General features: G+C 37.5%; 1 protein-coding gene across 1 annotated transcript; it reads right to left on the bottom strand.

Annotated features, from left to right (window-relative positions):
- Positions 1 to 21,393: 21,393 nt before the first annotated feature.
- LOC140531389 (olfactory receptor 9K2-like) lies at positions 21,394 to 22,335 on the bottom strand. The gene has a single exon (XM_072650348.1). The coding sequence runs from the start codon at positions 22,333 to 22,335 to the stop codon at positions 21,394 to 21,396; it is 942 nt and encodes a 313-aa protein (XP_072506449.1).
- Between the last annotated feature and the right edge of the window lie 2,711 nt (positions 22,336 to 25,046).

Raw genomic sequence — 25,046 nt, 5'->3', positions numbered from 1 at the left:
AAACAATTATTACAGTCATTGTTTCTGAAAAAGGTTTTGTTTCTAAAATATATAGAGAACTGAGTCAAATTTATAAGAAAACAAATCATTCTCCAACCAATAGGTAGTCAAAAGATATGAACAGGTGGTTTTTAGAGGAAGAAATTAAAGCTATCCATGGTAACATGAAAAAAATGCTCTAAATCATCACTGATTAGAGAAAAGCAAATCAAAACAGCTCTAAGTACCACATCACACCTATCAGATTTGCTAACATGATTAAAAAGGGAAAATAATAAGAAGATGTAGGAAAGTTGGAACATTAATGCATTGTTGGTGGAGCTGTGAACTAATCTAACCTTTTTCAGAGAGCAATTTAGAACTCTGACTAAAGAGGTATAACACTGTGTGTACCCTTTGATTCAGCAATACCACTACTAGGTCAACATCCCAAAGAGATAATTAAAAAAAGAGAAAGGACCCACATGTACAAAAATATTTATAGCAGCTCTTTTTGTGGTGGCAAAGAATTACAAATTTGGGGGATGCACATCAGTTGGTGAATGGGTTGAAGAAGTTGTGGTAATTATGATGGTATAAATATATAAATGCTATAGAAAATGATGAGCAGGTGGATTTCAAAAAACCTGGAAAGATTTACATGAGCTAATGTTGAGGGAAGTGAGCAGAACTGGGGTAACATTGTACACAATAACAGCAACACTGTGTGATAACCAACCCTTACCTCTTCTCAGTAATACAATGATCTAAGATAATTCCAAAGACTCAAGATGGAATATGTGATCCACATCCAGAGTAAGAATTGAGTCTGAATGCAGATCTAAGCACACTATTTCCTCTCTCCTCTTTTTCTTTCTCATGGTTTTTCCCCTTTTGTTCTGATTCTTCTTTCGCAATATGACTAGCATGGAAATATGCTTAATATGATTATACACATATAGTCTGTATCAGATTACATGCTGTCTTGGGGAGACGGGAGGGGAGGGAGGAAGGAAAAAAATTCGAACTCAAAATCTTATAAAAGTGAATGTTGAAAACTGTCTTTACAGGTAACTGGAAAAAAATTAAAATACTAATAAGGAAAAAAAGAAATTATCTATTTTCTCTTTTATGATCTTTCTATCCTCTATTTGGTTAAGAATTCTCTTCCTGCAGACTGTTACATTGATAATGGAAGTTGGTTCAGCCATTTTGGAAAACCAATCTGGAGATATGCTTAGAAAGTGACTAAAAGAGCCATGACCATTTGAACCTATTTACCTCTGTTGAGGACATCAACTCATCTTCAAGTCACCCATGCCCATAACCTCTGTGCTGCCCTTTATGCTTCACACTAACTCACCATTACCACATATGGTCGTTTCTACCTTCTCAACATCTTTCCTATAAACATTCCCTTCTCTCTGTGCATACAGCCACAACTCTGGCTCAGGCCCTCATCACCTCTCACCTGGGCTGCTACAATAACTTTCTAGCTATTCACTCTATCTCAAATCTCTCTTTACTATGCTCAATCCTTTATTCTGTTGCTAAGGTGATTTTTCTCAAGCATACATACACCTTGACCATGTCACTGTCCTTTTCATTGAACCCCAATAGCTCTCTGTCACTTTCAAGATCAAATATACCTTCCTGTTTAGTAAATTTAAAGCTTTTCAGAACTTTGCCCCCTTTCTATTTTTCTAGACTTCTTACATGTTCCTCCACTCCATACACAAGGATTTAGCTACACTGGACTATATCAGGTCTAGAGGCCTAAGGGCTACCCAAGTCTTTCCTTACCTGTCGCAGGTCTTCGGCTGGCCAAACCAGATAAACGTATGAGAGAAGAGACTTTCCAGAGTCGAACAAGGGTTAGGCTTTATTCAGGGTCTTGGTTACATGTGCAGGGGGAATTCTTCCTCAGGAGAGAGAAATCCTCTTCCCAAGGAGGCAAAGATCTTACAGTAAGAGAATGGAAGCGGGAGTGGGAGAGGGAAGAGGGAAGAGGGGAGAGGGAAGAGGGGCCTTCTGTCCTCTAAGGGCCCCTCAGCGCTAAGAGCACCTTCAGGCTTTCCTGACCCTACTTAAGCTCTCCCGCTGCATAGTTTGCACCTGAATACCGTGCCTGTTCTCAGCTGTTAGACAACAATAGGTGTGCTCAAACCACGGATTAATCTCAAGGGCGGGGATGCTCTCCCCAGCAAGTTTCCCACGGGGAAGAGGCGGAAATGCACTAGATAGCCCGGGTCTCACACCTCAATTCCCAGTTGTTCCCTGGGGGGCCTCATGAGAACTCTAAGGTTTAGAAGTCCTCACCTTTACCTGCCCGAGACTGTCCACATGGAACTGAGCTTACACCCCCAACAGGCCTATATGAAGTTGCTCCAACATGACACTCCATTTGCTATCTATGTACCTTTTCACTGGCTCTCTGCTGAGATTCAGCACAAATTCCACCTGCAGGAGGACTTCTCCAGTATTTCCCTTCCCTCTGAGTCTCATAGCGATATTTTCTTAGAATGTATGATCTTAGAATTCATTGAGAGAAAAAGCTGTTATATTTCTTCCCTTATTGGAATGTTGACTTATTGAGAGCAAAAGCTTTCATGTTTTCTCATCCATTAAAAGGTATGTTCATTGAAGGTAGGAGCTTTCTTCTTTCTTTCACTGGCATCATACCTGTCACATAGTAAGTGTTTAAAAAATCATTGAAGATTGATTGATCCAGAGATTTCATGGCTAGGCCTATTCTCCAAGGACATCAAAGAAAGAAATATCCAATACACAATAAAATATTTATGGCAGCACTTCTGTAGTAGCAAAAAAATTGGAAGCATATACAATATCTATTGATTGAAAGATGGCTAAATAAATTGTGATACATAAATAAAATATCATACTGTTGCAATGAAAGAAATGACAAGCATGAAGATTAGAGATATATCAACTGATGCAAAGTAAAGTAAGCAGAACCAGAAAACAATTTACATGGCTACGACAATATACACACAAAGACCCCCAGCAACAGGAAGCTAAATTAAATGCTATGTGATTATAATGATCAATATTGGCCCCAAAGAAGAAGTGAGAGAATGCATCTCTCTCTTTTCTGTACCAAAGGTGGGGGCCTATGGATTTAGAACACTGCATGTGCTATCGGATTCAGTTGGTGCGTTGTTTAGTTTTGCTTAACCAACTTTTTCTCACTTCTTTCTTTAAACTTCTTTGTTTTGTAGTATGGTTTTCTTGCAGAGAACTGTGGAGGGAAATAAACATGATATAAAAAACAAAAATTATTAAAAAAGGAAAAAAATCCTCCCCTGGTGATAGTTTTGCAAAGTACCTCCTTCCATTCTCCTCTACTTTGTATGACAAGGTTCTTTTTTATATTTCTTTCTGTATCCATTTGAAATCAATAACTTTCCATTCTTACTACCTCAAATTTAAAATTCCTTTCTATACATATGCTTGTTTCTACATTTTATATGTTCACTTGAACAGAATTCAGTTCTCCCTGTCATTAACTTTCCAGGTAGGACCTACTAATTAGCTACAATTCAAAAGATAAGCAGAAGTCATGTTATCAGAAAAATATTCCTATCTGGAATTCTTAACAACTATTCTAGGAAGCCAAATGGTTTTTGGAAAGTATCAATTGATTTGAGAGTAAAGAAGTATTGTATCTTGCCCTAGATACCATGAGGGTAACTCTTGTTTATATATCCATCCATCAATCAAAAATTAGTAGCTGTATCTTTTTTCTTATTTTATACTATAGGAGTACGTTAGAAGCATAAAATACTGTCTTTGCCAGCTGGGATTTTTTAATCTACTTGGGAAGATATGAAATTCTACCACTGGGAGCAAGATAACTTTGTTCAACCAAGAGAGTCCTAGATCTCACGTAAGGGGAAACTCCTAGAAGCCTCTGGTGTAGCAAGCTGAGTACAGAATTGTGGTGAAGACTGCCAGCTCCTCTCATTTCTTCCCCGAGTCTTTTCCTTAAATAATCTGAAGGGGGCTTGATTTCTTTCCTCTTCCCTCGCAAGGGTGGAAGTCAGAAGTGCCAGAAGTTACTCAGTACTTGAAGAATCCCAAAGAAGTCTGAAGAAGCCTGGAGTTCTCCCACTTTTACCAACTCTACACTGCTCCTCACACAGGACAGGTCATTCATCTCCACCAATGAGTAGAGAATCCTGTATAGAGGGCTGGCCTGAACAGAGGTCAGTCTTCTGGGAACATGGGTTTTTCCTTGTGAAAATTCCAGAGTCCTGTGGGAACAATCAGTCTCATGCTCGTTACAAAAATAAGCATGAGATTTCCCAGTGATTGGTTCTTATTATGGATAAGATCTGGCTGGGGCAACAGTGCTCCAAGACAGGTAAACAAATGAAAGAACAGCAAATAATAAAACAACATAAAATTGAGTGATAATGATGTAGCATAGACAGTAATTATCACAGATGTTAGAGGAAGTACAGAAGTAAGTGACATTCTAAGAGAGAAGAATTAAGTGAAAGCACAAATTTAGGAATTTATATGATGTATCAGTAGAACAACTGACACACAAGTCTGAGAAAAGTTAAACGTGGGTAGCAATAAGTAAGCTATGACGGATAAAGTAGGTTCATATTATGAAAGCCTTAAAAGTCTAGCAAAAAAAAAATGTAATTGAATTTCATGTGACTATAAATAAACAGCCATTAACAGTCATGGAACAGAGGAGTGGTATGATGAAGATGATGTTAACAGAAGTTAGTCTGCCAGTCCCCATCCTCTACCTCCTACATGTCTAAGAGCAGGACTCAGTGAGAGAAGAAATTCTCATTTTTCTTAACATTCTGGAGAGAAAATTGATTTTCAATTCCCTCAACATTTGGCAACATAATCCCTCCTTGCACCCTCTTTGGTTGACAATGTAACTCAACTCCTATATACCATAGTCCCACCAAGTTACAAGTCCAAAGAGCACCCCTGGGCTTTTGCCTAGCACTCTGATTTCTTAAGGCCAGACCGGCAGCAACATCGTCTAGAATGAATGTTGCCTCTAAGATTGATATGGTTTGAGCACCTGGGTTCAAGGATTCCATTGTCTATGCTTAGAACTGAAAAAGATAAATGAAACAGACCAAAAAAAAAAACCCAAGCTCAAATCTAACTGTCAGAAGGCCAAAAAAGGGAAAAGGAGATGGTCAGTGCAGGGGCAGTGCATAGCACCTATGCTTTGAGTGAACAAGACCTTCATTCCTCCTCTGGACCCCCAGAAAGGGAGAAAGAGTGACCCAGACTGGGAGTTTTGAGATGCATTCTCTTTTGTCTACATAACCAATGAAAAGAGTCTGATCCTACTGCACAGTAGGAGATCACAAAGTGTCTTCCATTGAAAGAGGTCCCTGTTACTTCCCAAATGCCTCTAACTTAGATGATTTGAGTATTCATTTCAGTTGTTTCCAATTATTTGTGATCCTATTTGGGGTTTTCTTGGCAAAGATACTGGAGTAACTTGTCATTTCCTTTTCCAGCTCATTTTGCAAATGAGGAAACTGAAGCAAACAGGTTAAGTGATCTGCCCAGGATCACACAACTGGTAAGTATGTGGAGTCTTCTGAATCCCAGACCTAGATACAAATAAATATATAATAGTTAAATATATGTAATGCTTGAGCTGCTTCTTCAAGGTAAAGAGGGATCGTAAGAGGAAGAAATAAGGAAAGGATTACCTTGTAGGCATGGAGGAATACCAATGTGAAGCTGCATGTGAGGAACAAGTAAGACCATGAAGCTTGATTATTAAGGGCGAAGAGGGGACTAAAGTGTAAGAAGACTAGAAATGTTGTAGAGAGCCTCAAATGTCAAAAATAAGTGGTTATATTTCACCCTAGAGGCAATAGGGAGCCACTATAGTTTAGAGTAGGACAGGTGATGTGGTCAGAGGTGTCCTTTAGAAAAATCACTTTGGTGATTGGAAGGATTGGAGCAGGAAGAGATGTAAGGCAGGGAGACTAATTAGAAGGCTATTGAAATAGTCCAGGGGAAGAGGATCTGAATTAGAGTTGTGGTTGTGTGAACAGAGGGAAGGGGACATATGCCAGAGATGCTATAGAAATAGAAATGGCTACTTCTAACAACTTATTTGACATGTGGATTAGTGAGAGTAAAGGGTCACTAGGTGGTGCAGTGGATAGAGTGCAGGGCCTGAAGTCAGGAGGACTCTTCATGAGTTCAAATCTGGTCTCAGTCACTTATTAGCTGTGTAACACTAGGCAAGTCACTTAACTCTGTTTGCCTCAGTTTCCTCTCCAGTATCTTTGCTAAGAAAACCCCAAATAAGATCACAAAGAGTTGGACCTGACAGAAATGACTGAACAACAAGAAGTGAGAGTGAGGACACAATTAGAGACTGGAGTAAGGGATGAGATAGTAAGAGGGTAGTTAGAATGAAAGGGTACCAGGGAAAGGTGAGATAAAGAGAAAAAGATTAGAGGGAACTGTTGGTGAATTTCTTTAGAGAATGAGGCAAATTCCTCAGCTGAAAAGGTAAGGAGTGGTATGAGAAGCTTGAAAGGAGAAGAGAAGGGTTAGAATAGCCTCTGGAATGAGGAAGATACATCAATTAGGAAATAATTAATTAGGAAACAATAGAAGAACTACTTTGCTACAATGAGGGACCAGTAGTGGACTCTGTCATAAATGTACACAAAATTGTGTTAAGTCCATTGGGCAAAGGGGAGATCTAAAGTGCTATGAGAAGTTTTAAGAGGTAGAGACTATTTTCACCTGAGGGGAGAATTTCTTTCAGAAAGAAAGTGGCACCTGAACTTGGTCTTGAGGAATAAGAAGCAGTTCAACCTGGCAGAAGTTGGAATGGTCCAGATTGCAAAGATGAGGAATGGCCACAAGGGGGCAGAAGAAAGAACAAGATCACAGAACTCTGCAGTTCAGTTTGATTGAAATGAAGAAGAAAGTTAACTGAAATATACATTAAAAAGGAAAGTTGAAGTCAACATGTAGGGAACCTTAAAAGAACAAAACCTTAAAAAGTTTTGATTTTATAAACAGTGAGGAATCCCTAAGGGTAGGCTCTATGGGAATTGACAACTGATTGGCTAAGCCAATGAGGGGAAAGGAGCCAAAGGGGACTGATATTTGAGGTATAGATGCCTGCACTTTTCAATGAAATGGGAAACTTGTATGTGTGTGTGTGTGTGTGTGTGTGTGTGTGTGTGTGTCTGTGTGTCTGTGTGTGTGTCTGTGTGAGTGCACACACGTGCATTTTACTGGGGATGGAGGAGCAGGGAGGAATGATAGCTTATACTACAGGTCAAACAGAGTGAAGATTGGGTCTATAGATTTAGCAGCATAGAAGACATTGGTGATCTTGGAGGGGGCAGTTGCAGAACAATGGAACTAAAAGGTATGTTGCAGGATTAGAGAAATGACTAGATAGCAATGAAGTCGAATCAGAGAGTGTCAAACTCAAAACAGAACTGGACCCCTACCCTGTCGGCCTCATATTGACTTAGAAAACCATATATTGGCATTATCTATGTCCTATTATATTTTCATTTTACTTTGTCAAATACTTCCCAATTACATTTTAATCTGATTCAGGCCACACTTTGAAGTGTCATGGGCATGGATTGAACAAGTATTTACTGAGCATCTCCTATGTGCCAGAAAATTTTATAAACATTTGATCCTCATTTGATCCTCACAAGCTACTATCCTTAATTTACAAATAATAAAACTGAGGCAGATGGAGGTAACTTACCCAGGGTCATGCAGATAGTAAATTTCTGAGATTATACTTGAACTCAGGTGTTTCTGATTCCAGACTCCATCCATGCACCACGAACCTGCCTCTAAGAAGTAGGATGATATTGGCAGACCAAGAGTTTAAATGGAGAAATGAAGAGCAAAGATTATTCCTACCCTTCCTCATGGTTCTCTAAGTACAAGGGCATAAAAAGAGCATTAACGAGGATAGGGAGGCATGTGCTGTCTTAAAGGTATAATGAGATGCTAAATTTACTTTCCTAGAAGGTTGCATAGTGAGGATTTTGCATAGTGAGAGTTTGGTTTTGCTCTTCTAGCAGGTTATATTGACAAAGTGTAGCTGGTTACATCTCTCCCGGGTGTCCTGGAGATATCCTTGAGAAATTTATGCAGTCCTAATGCTCTCAGCTTAAACCTCCACTTCAATGTGTCTAATTGTCTAATTATATTTGTCCTAACACTAATTATTGCCCCTATTCATTTGCCAGTGCTAATTGGTATCTCCCCAATATAATTTAACTCATTGATATTTTCTCAATATAATCGATAAACAATTAACATTAATTAGCTTTTATAAAGAGATATTTAAGGAGAAAATATGACAAAAACACAAAGTTACCCTTTTTGAACCCAGGGGAATATCGATGTGATGGATGGAACCTTTGGAACTTCCATATCCCAGTTTTTTACTTTTGGGTTTGAATGCAGATAAGAAAGGCTGGAGATTATGGCACTGCAAGTGATCCACAAATGGAAAGAGGTTGTAATATGAGTCATTTCATCCTCTTTAGCAGTTTGGTAGAAAATTATCTCTTCTGAATTGGGAAAACTCAACCAGGGAGAGTTCTGTGACCTTATGATAGGGATATCCCACAATGCTCTGGTCTTTTTCTTCTTTAACCACATGCACAACAAAAGGAGGTTGAGAGAAGAAAATCCTTGAGCTTCCCAGAGAACTTCATGGGGGTGTCAGAAAGACAAAACAAGACCTCTTTAATTACCACACAAAGTTGACAGTATCTAAGCAGAATTGACCTAAAGTTTTAAACAGTCATAATAATGCATTATTTACATGTAAAATAGCAGTAAACTATAGAGCATACAGTCTGACCCTATGGGGAGAGTTGTGAGTTCTAGCTTTGCTCTGAAGGACTTGCATTTTGGAGTGATGTGGGCCTTGCACAGGGAACATATGTGGTAATGTTCTGTCCTCTTATTAAATTTCATTTTCTACCAGAGAATTCTGGGTGATTCTTATGGTCCCCCATGTCTGGAGACTGCAGAAAGATGATTAGGGCTAGGTGAGCTTAAATGAAATATAACTCCTACTCTGCATGTCTCTGTCTCTGTCTGGGTCTCTGTCTGCCTCTGTTTTTCTCTTTCTCTCAAATAGAGTTTGAGCCTTCGACAGTTGTCCCTTGGATTTTTCACTTTTCATAGGACTAATCATCAGGTACAGATGCAGCAACTCTGAAGTTGTGACTCTAAGTCACAGTTTATATGTCTTGGGAACCATTTATCCCATAGAAACTGGTGTAAACTGGAACCAGGCTATTGGATGGTTTATCTTTGACCTCATCTACCTTTATGAAACTCATTATAAAACATGGTGATTAGACTACCTGGTCAAACCAAGGCACAGAACATGACTATCTTTATTCTTGCTTTTTATGCTACATTCCTTGTGTTTCTTTTCATTCTGATTTTGACTGCCTCTACTGGGCCATGACACATAATCTCTCATATTCTCAGCCTAAACTCCCTGCTGCTTCTCAGCATGGTGTGGGAGGTGAAAAGGTAACTGCAGATTGAGGGGTATCACATGTGACAAAAATGTCCATATTCTGACCCCCAGATTCCACTACAATTGATAGCAGCAGAGGTAGGTAAGTAAGAAAGGTTCCATATGGACAACATACATTCATAGAAGCCTTTTTTGTGGCAGTAAGGAACTGGAATGGCTAAGCAAATTGTGTATAACTCCATTGGTATATTATTGTACCACAAGAGAAAACAAATATACAGAATTCAGAGAAACACAGGAAAAATTTTATGAACTGATGCAAAATAAAATATGCTGAATCAAAGTAAAATATGCATAAGTAAAAAAATATAAAAGAACAATAAAAATTAAACAGAACACCATGACATTATAATGACCAAATTTGGCAAGAAGAAATAAGGAAATGCACCTTTCTTCCTTTGCTATAGCTGTTTTCCTGTCTTCTCCCCCAATAAACTGTGAGCCCCTTGCTCTTTGTCTTTTTTGTATCCCCAACACATAGTTCAATGTCTGGCACATAGCAGCCTCTTAATAAATGCTTGTTGATTGATCTTTGTAGAGGTGGGAGACCACAGATGAGTAAGATTGTATCTGATACCACCTGTGTCCTGATTTTCCCAATTATTGCAAGAGAAGATTAATTATAGGGGATGAGGAAAAGGTATCATAACAAATAACTATAATGCAAAAGCAAGAGGCTTCAACAGAACTTAAACATAATAAATATGAATGCATGAAGTCAGTTGTCTGAGACACCTAAACCATAAGAATGGGGAACGTAGGTGTGGAGCAGTCACACTTCAGCACTATAGTTGAGCCAAGTCTTCAACTGATTCTTCCAGTGCAGGTGGCCTTTCTAGTCAATATAATCCAGCATCTGCTGTGAAAAAAAAATGAAAGTAATTAAGCTCTGACTACAAGAAGCTAAGTAATCTGTTTGCATATTATGTAGACAATTTAGGAAATCAAGAAAAGCAATCATTAAGGTAATAAATTACTTAAGCAAAGTTGCAGGATATAAGACAAACCTCAAAAAACTCATCTGCATTTTATAGGGCACCTAAAAGAATGTGATGCTAAAATTTCCAATTTTTGACTTTAGCCAACTGAGACTCACAAGATTTATATAAACACAATTTGTAAAAGATTTTAACATTGAAGACAATTGAACAACTATAATGATATTCTATATACATAATTAAAATAGTTCTAATATGATGTATATCAATGTTTACCAAATCAATTTATAGATTTAATATAATAGGGATCACAATTATATGTTAGAATTTAATGAAATAATTTTAAAATCTGAAAAATTACCACTAAGACTCTTAGAGGAAATCTGAAAAAATTGATAAAAGGAACTTTCCATGACAGATTTTCAAACATACTATAAAAAAGTAATCATAAAAACTGTTTGGTAAAGAGCTTTTTTTAAATAGTAAGACATAGCAATAGAACAGAATAGATTATATAATTAAAGCCACTTGAGTTCATGAAATTAATATTTTGTAGGGCTAAGGTTATAAAACATTGGGGAAAGCAGTCATGCAATAAAGATTATTAGAAGAATTGGATAGGAATATAAGAAATATATGATTTAGTTCCACACCTCATTTCAAATAGGTCCATGAGCTAAAAAAAAATAACATAAAAATTTTAGGATGGATGGCCATATGTATGTATCTCAACTGGAAATGGAGAAAAATGCTTATTTATCAAGCAAATAAAATAAATTATTGGAGACAAAATAGATTGCATTATAAGAAAATAAAAGGAAATGTGATGGTCAAGACAATATTAGTCACTTTAATTTCTTTATACCTTCAACCTCATTAAAAGAGGAATAAAAAACTAGTTTTGCAGTACAATTACAGCTAAATCTGTAAAAGGTAGAACCCTTCAATAAAGTAAAAAAAAAAGAATTAAAATAGGAAAACTTTGATACCTAGAGTGTTTATTCAGTAGCCTTCCTCCACTAGCCATTTCTCACCCTTAGTAGCAAGCACAAGAAAATCGGAGGTTTGTGTTTGGCATCCCAGCATTAGAGTAGAGGCCCAGCAGCTATAGTGACTGCCTGGACATCCCCACTCTGATCATCTCCGTGAGAAGTGTTAGGTGCTGTTTCTGATCGGGTATGTGGAAGGAAGGAGCAGAACAAAGTGAAGAATTTAGTGGGTTGAAATTGTGTTGCCTTGAAACTGGGGAACTGACACTATGGTACACTATGGGTGTCCTCCAAAGTATAGTGACGCTGCCCAAACACTCATTGCCCTATTTGACAAGAAGAGAAAAGTATTGATTTTCCCCAGTCAGATGAAGAAAAACAGAAGTGCAGAGGGAGCATGCCATTGCAAGAGGTTGTATTGGTTTTCAAGGAATGGGGACTGAAAACCAAGTGTCTTCTCAGAGGTTACTAAACGCACCTACCTGGTCAGGACCATGTGGTCCCTACTTTATCCATGGGTAACTGCTTCTAATATCTTGGTGTCTGAACCATTCTTCATTCTCCAGATTGTACCATCATGCCCCAGGTGTCTCTTCATTCTATCCCGTGGGCCCCTTCTTCCGCCAGTGAGCTCTTCTGAATCTCCATTTTGAGAGATAGCCAGACCAGCTACATCTCATTCTTTGGACTTGACCATCGTGACACAGTTTTCTCCTCCAACTCTATGCAAATCTCATGTCCCATTGGTCAATTCTTCTCAGAATTTCCATTTTAGGTGTGGTAAGTAAAAATGTACAAGAGACAAGAGTTCCTGGGTAAATTATAATCATTCTTATCAACTACAACTAGCAAATAGTTAAGAAAAAGGTCTTATTTGTCCTCTCAACAATAAAAGAAAATTCATGGCCACTTCTTAATGCTTATATGCCCTTGGAAGAGTGGGTGTTTCAGTAGATGGAAATCAACTCTGGTTGGTTAACAATCAATAAGAATGAATATTATAATGAGAGGTAAGGGCTTGGGTTGTAACTTTGATTATTGTCATGTATTTTTGGACCACCCCCAGTCTTGGACAATCTAGGCAAAGAATTCATCCCCATCTGAGCCTAAGTAGAATGGGCAGAAATTCACTTTAGATCAAAATGTCTAACTGAGTGGGGCATGACTCCAAGATTTCTTCTCATCATCCACCTTCCTTTCAGAGAGGAAGGGGAAAAAAATCCTGAATCTCTCCAATATTTGGTTATTTAATAATCATTTTTCTCATAGGGAAGGGCCCAGGTCAACCATCCCTCACTCTTTGGACTTCGCCACCATGCCCTACAGTATGTTCTTCCCCTCTCCTCCACTTTTCAGCTCCTTTATTATGTGGTGTCTTCCCCACTAGAACATAAACTCCTTGAGGGCAGGAATCATTTTATGCCTGGCAAAGAATTAGTGCTTAATAAATGCTTGGTGACTGACTGACTACTAAAGTAGAGATTTGAAAGGTAGTAAAAGAGAAGAACTAGAATGAGGGGCAGAATGTAAAAGGAGCTTTACTCAAGGAAGAAAGGAGAGCCCCTGAAGAGTTTTCCCCTGAGGTAAGGAGAGCTGAGATATGAGAATCTCAGGATAAGTATAGAATAGATCACATCTGGGCATTGAAAAGTCCCCTTTTCCAAAGAAGTTATGTCAGGGTGGGCAGCATTCCACCTCTAGAGAAAGGAAATGTCAATTCCTAGAGGGATCTGAAACCCAAAAAGAAGAAAGTGCACAGAGCCAGAGATATAATGGCACAGGCTTTGGGAAGGAGATTATCATGGTAAGGCCAAGTATTGGTTTGGGGCCACATGATTTGAGTCACAGGAAAATTGACTACTTAATGCTACTTCCATCTGACATTGCTTCCCTCACAAACTGACATCTCTAAGAATGAGGTGAACAGAAAAAATATCATAAGAATAATAACAAAGAAATTGGCTAGCAGAGGGAGCTCAAAATTGGTCCTTTAGAGGCTTTAAGTACATGAGAGACACAGAGAAAATAAAAAAGCAACAAATGAAGAGGATAGTTGGCAAATAAAAGTTAGAATAGAATAGCAAGGAAGAAAAAGAATTACAAGAACAAAGCAAAGAAAAAAATTTTAGAAAAAGGTACTCTAAAAGAAAATGACTGAAAATAAGAAGATTGGAGGAAAGGAGAGGAGGAAAGGCTATAAACAAGTCGCTTAATTGAAGTGGAAATAGAGAAAGTACAAAAGTAGACGAAATAGGAACAAGAAAAATAAATTAATAAATTAAATTGGGGTGGCAGGTAGAAGGGAGGAAGGAAAAAAAGAACACAGCAAAAAATGTATGACAGAGAACAAAAGAAAACCTAGAAAGAAGCAGAGAGAAGGTGGACAGCTTTCAACATAATGTACAGTAATAAGCTATTGCTATATATTTTGAATTCTCTCCTATGTTCCACTGTGCACATGATGTTTTTTTCTTTTCTTATTTTATATTAAAGTTTAGTATTTGAGTTTATAATGTCTCTTTTTTTTTTACTATTATGTTGTTTCAGTGTTTGCCTAAAATTTAAAAAAATGGAAGAAAAAATAAATCAAAGTATGAGAACTTAAAAAAGGGTACAACAATAGGAACAGGGAGGAGAGTTCCAACATCAAAGTAATTTAAGCAAAACTAATCAAAAGGAAAAAGAATTTATTGAAATAGGAAGGAGATTGTTTTAAAAGTGGCATTAAAGAAATAATGGAGTAAAACACAAGCCTAACCATAATAATTCTAAGTAATAAATATAATTTCGTAATTTATAAATAATTAAATAATAATTGTAAACAGTCCAGGAAGACTTGAGTTCAAATTTTCCCTCAGATGCTTGCTGGTTATGTGAGCCTGGCCAAGCATCAACTTCTTGGCCTCAGTTTCTTCACTTATAAAGTGGGGATAATAATAGTACTTCCCTCACAGAGTTGTTCTGATGATCAAATGGGATAACATAAGTAAAGTGCTTTGCAAACCTTAAAGTATTATATTAAAATGCTGAATGGACTAATATCATTAAAGAATGTTGATTTTTTTGTTGATAATTAATTTTGCGGCAGTTAGGTGGTCCGCTGGATAGAGGACTGGACTTGGATTCAGGGAGACCTAAATTCAAATGTGGCCTCAGATACTTTCCATATATATAGGACCCTGTTAGCTTCTTTCTGCCTTAGTTTATACAACTGCCAAATGGGAATAATAACAGCAATCACCTTGTAGGGTTGTTGTGAGGTTCAAATGAGGTAATGTTTATAGAGTATTTAGCATGGTGTTTGGCACACAGTAGATACTATATAAACGCTTATTCCTTTTTCCTCGTTATGTAAATCCTGAGTATAGAAACATATAGTATGTGTTTGAAAATATATATATATATATATATATGTATATATGGGTGTGTTTGTGTCTGAATATATGCACTATATTCACTATGGTTGAGTTGGATCTATAGTAGGCTTCTGGGAATCCATCAAGGGGTAGAATTATTGAGAGAGTGATTGCTTTCTAGCAATGGGGTGGGTAAAACCATTTTTTCAACTTCTACAGAAGAAGTGGATGGTTCCTTAATAGAGGCCTCAAAAGGGATTTCCCCTGACCTTGGACTTCCAGGGTCTGAGGAAGGTGGGGAGAGGGATGGGACAGGGTTTGAAGCAGTAGTCTAGCACCTAGTCCAATCCCTGACACTGAGGAGGCTCTCAATAACATTTACTGAATGATTGGTTCCTCTTGGAACCAGCCAAATCAGTGAAGCCATAGTCCCCCCTACTCAAAAAAAAGTGAAAGTTAAAGGACTACAATCCATATCTTCTGAATCCTAACCCAACGTTTCTTATATAAAACCACATTGTATGCTCTGTTGTGTAGGGGGATAAAATTAAGGTCACTTTCAACTCTAAGATTCTGTGAGTCCTTAAAACTCCCCCACATCTTTCTTTACTATGATCTATGTACTTCAGTATTTTGATGGACCTTTGAAATGCCTCATACAATAAGTAAATTGTAACCCATTCATGTCTTCTTGTCCTATGCGACTCTTTTTTTCAAGTTGTGTAAAATTCTATCTTGGTAGCACAGTGGATAGAGTATAAGGTCAAGCTGACCTGAGTTCAAATCCAAGTTACTTAGTAACTGTAACCTTAAGCAAGCCACTTTATCTCAGTTTCCTCATTTGTAAAATGGAAATAATAATTGTACATACCTCCCAGGGTTGTTGTGAAGATAAAATGAGATAATATTTTTAAAAACATTTGCTTAATCATAAAGCACTCTATAAATGCAATTGATGATGATGAAGATGGTGGTGATGATGATGGTGGTGGTGGTGGACCCATCCAATGCTTTGGAATCTTTAGAGGCCTATTTCCTTTGGATTGAATTCTCTTTGAAATCCTAACTTTGTATAAATATCAGTGAGAGCACATGGTCTTTCTACTGGTTTCCTAACCATCTTCTCTGTCAACCCAATGTTTCTCTGAAAAAATGTCATTTTTCCTCCGTAATCTTTCACTGGTAATAAATTACCTTGTCATGCCCATCATGTTCCTCTCCTTTGAATGACCTTCCCATGTTTGACCATGGAAATTTATGCTCTCCTTGCTTGTTTTAAATCATTGGCCCTGTTCAGTTGTTCAGAAAGGAACAACTCAAAGATGGACTTAATGTTTAACTATATAACTTAACAATGAACAACTACTAGAAATCATTCTGTAAATTTTAAAGCACTATGTTTGTGGACTTATATGGGGGCAGGTATTCTAAGTTTAATTTCATGGTGAAGATGAACTTGAAACTAGAGCCACAGAATTTCAGCACTGGGACATACCTTCATCATTGTTTTTCAGTCATTTGTTTGTGTCTGATTCTACATGACCCCGTAGACTTTTTCTTGGCAAAGATGCTGGAGTGGTTTGCCATTTCTTTATCTGAGGATGGCACCTTATGGGTCACTTAGTTCAACTCTTACATGAACCCTCTACTTGGAAGTCATTGGTGACTTTGGACAAGGTTGTGAACAGTAGCCACGCAGGTCTCAAGGGGTGAATGTGTTGAGAAATTGGAAGTATTCTCATTCAATGCATTTGTTGATGAAGGATAAAAGAGAGATAGGACAAAACAAATGAGCAGGATTAAAGGGGAAAAATTTTAGGCTTAGGACCCCCAAAAGTGCTTATAGCTTGAACAAAAGGAATCTGATACAAAAGAGAACGTGGATAATTGATTCATTGAGGTCTTAATAGGGACATAAAAAGACCACATGCTTTGGGGGTCAAAAGCTCAGCCTCAGTCAGGGTTAAAGCAAGATAATCTACCAACAGTGAACAGTAGGGATGGTGGGAATTAGAAACTTAAACTGATTTTTTTTTCTTTTTTCTGACTTGAGTAAAAGTTTTGAATAATGTCTCCCTTAATCTACACAGATAATCAAATCCATCTCTTTCTGCAGTTCCCCACTCACTCTGTAGCTTTTTTTTTTTATTCCTCCAAACTAATCCATCTATGATAGCTTTGTGTCAAAGCAGCTATTTATGGATGACATAAATAAAGAAGCCTGAAGAGACCTCTGGAGGGATTAATCTAAATCCTGGAGAATAATCTGAATTATACTGTATGTGTCTAACTTTACAAATTATTGCATTTCAACAACAGGAATTCATTAATATTGAAAGGGAAACAACCTAGTGGGAAGAGAGAACAAGAGGAAAATGAAAAGTGTCTTGTCTTTTGCATCAGATGGGAAAAAATTAAATAACTTGCATTATAAACAAGGAAGTTAGTCCAAACAAATGCATATTTTGTAGTCTTTATTAATTACGTGTAGCCTTTGAGGGCCCATTGTATAAAGAATACCTTTCCTGGCTGCTGCCCACAGAAATCCATCAAATATCCCTTTCTGGAAAGGATTCATATTCTAACAAGATAAGCAATTCAAATAGCTCTTTTTTTTTAATTAAACAAACATTTATTCTTATATACTATTTCATTTTCCCCACTTGCATTTTCAAGCAAATTTTTTAAACATTTTCAATGTTTTAATGAGAATTATTACTAATTATTATATCAACCATGGCATGCAGTAAGAAGAAACCATCCCAAGGGAGCACAGTGACACAGTCCTCCTTTGTGTCCCCTACTGCCACCCTGAAACTTTCCCCAAACAGATTTATTCTCCCCTTCTGGTCCCCAAAGTTATAACAGCACAAATTCTCTCAGCTATGCAGAACTATAGGATGTTCAAGATTGGAAAATTAGAATGAGATATTACAAGACTCACTTTTTCTTCACTTACATGTCATAGATGTAACAAAGAATTTCTTTCTAGCCCCTTTATCTGTGTAGCAGCTTCACTGGCAAATGATGAAGGTACTAAATAGAGAGCACATTGGCTGTGATAAGCTTCAATGCAAAGGCCGACAGGACACTCAGTTGTTCTCACAGAGAAACCATGGCACATATTAGCAAAGGGCTTGCAGTTACCAAAGCTAAAAATTCATGTCTTGGACTTGCACCCTTCAGTATACACTTTGAGTGATGATAACCTAAAAGATTTAGTGATTTAAGCCAAGGATGCAGAACCTGGTACCATGGCCAACCATGGTAAGGCTACCCAAAGGGTAGGGGAGAGGCACATGAAGAGTGAGACTTGTGTACACCACATTACTAGTAGAAAACTTTGCAAAAATGGTATTAATATGTCTTCAATGGCATGCATGATAATGAGACACAGGGCCAGGTTACCATGGTCTAGAATATAACGTAGATAATGTTAATTTGTGGTTTTCTAATCAATATGGTTTTCTAAGTTAATATAAATTTAATATCACTGGTCTAGAGTTTGGAATTTCTTCTTCCAGACACTTTGAGAAAAAGCATAGATAACTATGTTGAATGGCTTAGATGGCATTTTGCCCGGATCAGGTCATATAGATTGAATAACTTCCCAATGGTCTTTCCAGCACTAGGAGTATCTGATGTTAGGTCATTCACAAAGCTGCACTCAGAATACTGTAATCAATTCTTGCCATTAGGCGACAGTGTTATTTAATAGGCAGAGGTCAGGACTTTCAGAAATCAAAAGATGTAAAGTCTACTTTTGTCTTGACTCTTTTCTGCTATTGTTTCTCATTCAATGGATCCAAGATTAATCAAAGGATTATTATGTTCTCAGAGTCCCTTATATAGCCAATAGCGGACATCTGCTTGACTTTCAAATTGCATAGAGAGAATCTAAAATGTCGCAAAGAAATGATGCAGATACTGACATGTATATGAACATATATACACATAAAGGTATGTATTAGACAAGATTTACCCACAGTTTGGCATTAATTTCCATCTACTTCTTCAAAGCCTCTTTCTTTAATTGATAGTCTCAAAGCAGAAACCAGGAAAAATAACTGCTGTTCAGACAATGTGCCAAAGAAAAATGACCTTTACAGATTAAATGATTTGACCTCTTTGTTTCTTCATCTAAATTGACATTAAGAAGCCTTGATATTTCCCAATAATAACAACTGACATTTATATGCAACTTTGACATTTGCAAAGGGTTTTGTCCATGTAATTTCATTTGATCCTTTCTCTCTTATGTGGTGAGTGCTATTAATACCCTCATTTTATGGATGAGAACATGGAGGCTTAAGTGACTTGGCCAGGGTCAAATAACTAACCAGTACCTGATGCTGGGTTTAACCCAGGTCTTTTGATTCGAAGTCCACACTCTATCTTCTATGCCATATTGACTCCCCTACAAGGACGACACTCTGAAGAGCTGGCACTTTGTATTTTTTAAAGAAGGAAAGTATTTAGACGCTATGTTATCTGGATAGAAATTGTGAATTCAAATTCAAGCGTCCAAACTTTATGGCATAATATATGACAATCAAGACATATGTGACATAAATTAGTTATTTATGTATGCCATATACATCTACATAGTCAATTATATTTTTCAATGTGAGTTTTCATTACAAGGTGTACCATCATCAAGACAACCACAGTTAGTTGTTATTCATTATAGAAAATATTCAGTCTCAGACTGACTTTCCCTGAGGCTTAATGGGCTTCTGCTTCCCACAGCCAGTCAGCATGTGTTGAGAACTGCAAAGTCATTCAGATATTTAACCCTAAAACTCTGAGTAGGAAAATAAATTTTAAAAAAAAATTAAGCTTTTATTTAACCCTGCTGTTCTGATGAGCTTTTACCCCATCTGTTTTCTTTCCTTCATTGCCAGACATATTAAATAAGATACACTCATTACCTCCAATTTATCACCACTTTTACCCCCCTTGAAACCCATCCAGTTTTTGAGATATATATGTATGTATATTTTTACACGTTTGAATCTATACCTAAATTGTGTATATGCATATGTATGCATATATATTTATATATCACACACACATATACATATGCATATATTTGTGAAATTCTCAATAAATTTCAAACCAGGAGTATTTTACTGGGTTTATGATATTAAGATGCAAATTTCCAGAAGTCTCACACATTAAAACGATCTCTTTTGCTGACATTCACATATTTTATATGAATTCTAAAATTTCCTCTACTCATTTCAATCTATTAATGTGGATAATTGATCACTTGCATAAATTCAAGAAGAAACTATGATTTTTAAGCAAGGTACTGCACATTTATAGAGAACATTCAAGTGGAGGAGGGTCATTAAAATACCATTGACTAATGTCATTGAAGCTGCTTTTGCCTTTAGGTGCTGTCAAATGACTGGATACACTAAGCTTCTTTTCTCATTGGTCTCTAGGACAAGACTGCAAAGTACTTACTTAAAGTACTTATAAAAGTACCTTATTTTCTTTTACTCCCCTCCCATCCTCTTCACTTTCTACTTACACCTGACTCAAGGTAAAAATTGTATTCACATTTAAAGAACAATATAAAATCACTATTTTTTAAAATAATTCATAATCCTCCCCCCACATACACACACCTTTTGTAGAAACAAACTCCCAAAATGGTCAGTCTTCTAAAATGTATTTTCATTTTACCAAATCCTGAAGGCACCCAGGAAACACAGGAAATTAAATTTTCTAGCCTCAATTTCTGCCCGAAGGCAAATTAAGTGTTTTGTGGTTTACGATGAATGGTAACTGTTTTCATAATGTGTCTCTGATGTCCAACAATGACTCTAGACTGGAGAAGGAATGGGTGGGACGTGTGAGAAGATTGCTCCACTAGGAAAGAAAAAACCACATAAAATGGAACAGGATACCACAAAAAATTTATCTGATTCAAGAGGAAAGTAGTAAGGGGCAGCACTTGGGGTAGTTCAAAGAGAACTGATCTTGGTGCCAGGAAGACCTGGGTTCACATCCTATCTCAAATATATGCTAATTGTGTGACCCTTGGCAAGTCACTTAACCTCCATTTGTCTCAGTTTCCTCATCTATAAAATGTGGTTAATAATAACACCTACGTCCCAGGGTCATTGGGAGGATCAAATGAGATAATTGCAAAGTGTTTACCACAGTGCTGGCATATAGGAAGTACTGTATAAATACTAGCTATTATTATTTTTATTATTGCTTAACCTCTGAATACCCTATTCTGCTAGAGAAGAAAATGGTAAACACTCTAATATCTTTGTCAAGAAAACCCCAAAGGGGGTCATCAAGAGTTGGACATGACCAAACAATGACTAAACAATAGCTAACTCCATTCTATTCTCTACGATAAACTGCAGAGAAGGGAAGAACGTACTCCGATTAAGGAAGTTTCCTTAACTCCTAGTTCCTTACATTAATGAAATTACAGGTCTAATTTCTATCCCTATCTATAAATAAAGGCAGCTCAGGAGTACAGAATCCACAACAGGAAAACCAATTAAGAGAAAAGAAAGGATTTAAAGTACGTCTTTTTTCTTCCCCACAATTCTTTGCAGAGCAACTTTGACATCCTTGTTTCTTAGAGAGTAAATCAGAGGATTCAACATTGGAGTAACAAGGGTGTAACATACAGAAGCTATTTTGCGTAACTCAGGGTTGTTAGGGGGTATGACATACACAAAAAAGACAGTCCCATAGAGCAAACTCACAACCCCCAGGTGAGAACTACAGGTGGAGAAGGCTTTCTTTCGGCCCTCAGTAGAGCGGATTTTCAAGATGGTAGTCACAATATAAGTATAGGATACCAGAATTACTACAATCGTGGGAAAAATAATGACCCCAGCCAAAGTTAATGACACTATCTTGTGGAGAAAAATATCAGAACAAGAGAGTCTTTCCATTGGATGGGAATCACAGTAGAAATCATCGATGACCCGAGAGGCACAGAAAGACAGAGAGAAGGTCATGCTTACTTGGAGAATGGCCGTAAACCAGCCACAAAGATAGGAACCCAACACGAGCTGGGTGCAGAAGCATCTGGACATGCGGATAGTATAGAGCAGAGGAGAGCAGATGGCTATGAAGCGGTCATAGGCCATAGCTGACAAGACAAAACCCTCTGTAACCATGAACAGGGCAAAGAGGAAGAGCTGAATCACACAGCCCGTGAAGGAGATAGTATTTCTCATAGATAAAATATTGGTCATGGCCTTGAGTGCTATGGCAGAGGAACAGGAGAGGTCAATGAAGGACAGGTTGCCTAGGAAAAAATACATTGGTGTATTCAGCCGGGGATCAATCAAGATGAGAGTTATCATGCCAGCATTTCCCAGAAAGATCATGCTATAAAGAAACAGAAAAAGCAGGAAGAGGAGAGAATGGAGCTCTGGACGGATTCGGAATCCTACAAGAATGAAGTCGGTCACTTCTGAATAGTTGTCTGTCCCCCTGTCACTCATGGCAGACACCTGCTGAGGGACACAAGTCAAGGTCAAAAGTCAAGTCAATAAATATTTTTAAATGCCTACTATGTGCTAGGCACTATGCAAAACTCTGGGGATGAAAAGAAAGGAAAAGTAGTCCTGCCCTCAAGAAGCTCAAAACTGTTCAGCTTTGATCCTACTGCTGCTATCAATGATAACTTGCACAGGTGACTCCTCTCTACACCTGTCTACCTTTTCACTTAATTATCAGCATGATTGTGTAGATCTGTATGGTGTAAACCTTGTTTTATTTCCCTTTGCAACTGGCCATTTCATGATTTTTTTCCCTTCTTCTCTGTAATCTGTTATTCCTATGCTAGATTGACTTGCCCTAATTTGCTTATAATGGATCAGACAGCAAGAAGAACAGAGTAGAATAAATTATTGAGAGAGGTTGTAAAATTACCTTCTCTACTGATTTTTAGAAATGAGCAAATAAGACCAATGAACTAGGCTAAATGTTTGATGTTTTTAAAAAAACTCAACAAAGACAACTTCTGATGCATCCTGTTAGAATGCATCAATTTTATCCTACTGAATCTACTTTGGTTACAACATTAATAAAAATATATTCCGTACTTAACTACGTGTAAGAGCAGCAAGGGAAGAAAGGGAACAAGTATTTCTTACATGCCTACTATGTGCCAAGCACCCTATAAACATTATCTCATTTGATCCTTATAAAAGCCCTGGGAAGTGGGTGCTATATCATTGTCCCCAATTTATAGCTGAGGAAACTGGGAGAGAGGTTAAATGATTCGTCCAGGGTCACCCAGAAAATAAGAGTTCAAGGACTTATTTAAACTCAGGTCTTCCTGACTCTAGGACAAGCATTCTCTATCTATTACATAGATGCATAGGATAGTAGAGAGAGCATGCAAGCAAGGAAAACCTTCCTGTTACTTAAACAAGATACTCCATTTATTGTCTCTATGTCTTTGTATTTGTCGTCCCCTCTACCTGGAATGCACTCTCTTCTTGCTACTGCTTCTCAGAATCCCTACTTTCCTTCAAGGCCCCTTCTTACCAGAAACCTTTCCTACTTCTTCCCTAGCTGCTAGTGTCTTTCCCCTAAAAAATCACTTCGTGCCTAATTTGTATCTATTTTACAGTCCCTATCAATGGATATGTGCCTTACCTGGTTTGAATTTTGTCTTTGTACCCCTAGAACCAAAATCACTCTTTGAGGTACAGTAAACACTTAATAACTGTATATTATTCTCAGCATTAACCTCTGCTTGGGGAATCATGAAACCGCTCTGTGAAAAAAAAACAGTTGAAACTGGTTTAGAAAAAAAAATGTTCCATGTAGACATGCTCTTGTTTTATAGATTTAATGAGAGTTCTATTTTTTTTCCCTTTTTATTTTCCTTGTTATATCCCCCTACTATACTAGCAACTTCCTGACAGTAGGGCCTACTGTATTTTGAGTTTCATGAGAATGGAGAGAGGACCATCATATATTTATCTTATGTAATCATTGTATTTTCCTCAATGTCTATCTAGACTTTAAAATATTTTAAATTAAAATTAATCTAAAGTTACTTCATATTTTATGCTTCATACTTCATATTGATCTTAGAAAGACAAACTTAATTAGGTCACGTGTGCATCCACATTTTTATTTCTTTCACAAGCTGGCTTGATTTGTGTGGGAGTACAGTCCAGAACTGTCTTGATTTGGGATTTAGGGGTGCAGAGTTACATGCCTTTCGAAGAGCAGACATTCCCAAGGGGTACCAATCAACTCTGATTGGTCAACACACTGGGAGGTGGGCTATATCTTGAGGAGGTGATTTAGGTCATTTAATCCTGGTCAGGAGAGAAAGGAGTATGCAGTGCCCAGTTTATATCAGATTACCCCTTTTCTGTACCAGACCACTCCCAGTTGTGGGTTATTTAGGCAGAAGAGTCTGTCCCCACCCAAGCCTGAACAGACTAAATCAATTCAGGCCTGAACTGGAATATGACCTGGATAAGACTCAATGCAATCTCATTATCAGTAATGTCCTTGTGAAGAACTTTGGAGCAGGAATCTGTCTTGGGGGATGAGAGAGGAACTCTGAGAATTTTTTTTTTCACAGCATTTAAACACTAACCAAACTCTTGACCTAAAGGAATGAACCTCTCATGATGGATTTTCAGCCAGTGACCAGCAGTGTAAGGGGTATATGGATATGGGGGGATTCCTCTAAGTACTTGAAATCAAACTACACCTATTCCCTCCCTTGGACTTCAGCTTTGGAGACTTTTTAAGTAATACATCTGTCTTCCTAAATCACATTTGCTTAGCCCTAAGCTCATACCAACTGGGAGTTAGGCAATGTGGCTTAGATATGGGCAGGAAGAAATAAGGCGTTGGATAAACGAGTGCTAGAATAAAGGCATCCTGATGAAAGCCATGGTTAATTCCCCATCCCCCAGACCTCTGTTAACTAACAAACAAGAAGCTCAAATGAACTTCAGTACTGCCAAATTTAACATGTAAATGCATTTTAGCACCAATCATTCAGAGCTGAGAGAGCCAATGGAAGGAACAAATTGAAGAGTATGACCTCTGAGAGGAAGTTTTAGCTTTTTGCTTTTGTTTTTTTTCAAAACAAAAGTATTTTCATAGCTTCTAGATGTCACAATATCCCATGATTCCAAGTGTAGGAAAGATAGTTGTAGAAGGAATCATCATCGCT

Source organism: Notamacropus eugenii, chromosome 3, assembly GCF_028372415.1.
Source record: "Notamacropus eugenii isolate mMacEug1 chromosome 3, mMacEug1.pri_v2, whole genome shotgun sequence".
In the NCBI taxonomy this organism is placed as follows: Eukaryota; Metazoa; Chordata; class Mammalia; order Diprotodontia; family Macropodidae; genus Notamacropus; species Notamacropus eugenii.
The sequence above is the reverse complement of the archived record's forward strand: the minus strand, read 5'-3'. Positions and strand labels throughout refer to the sequence as shown.

Coding starts and splice junctions, on each gene's coding strand:
- LOC140531389 (XM_072650348.1), bottom strand. CDS start 22,335: ATGAGTGACAGGGGGACAGACAACTATTCAGAAGTGACCGACTTCATT.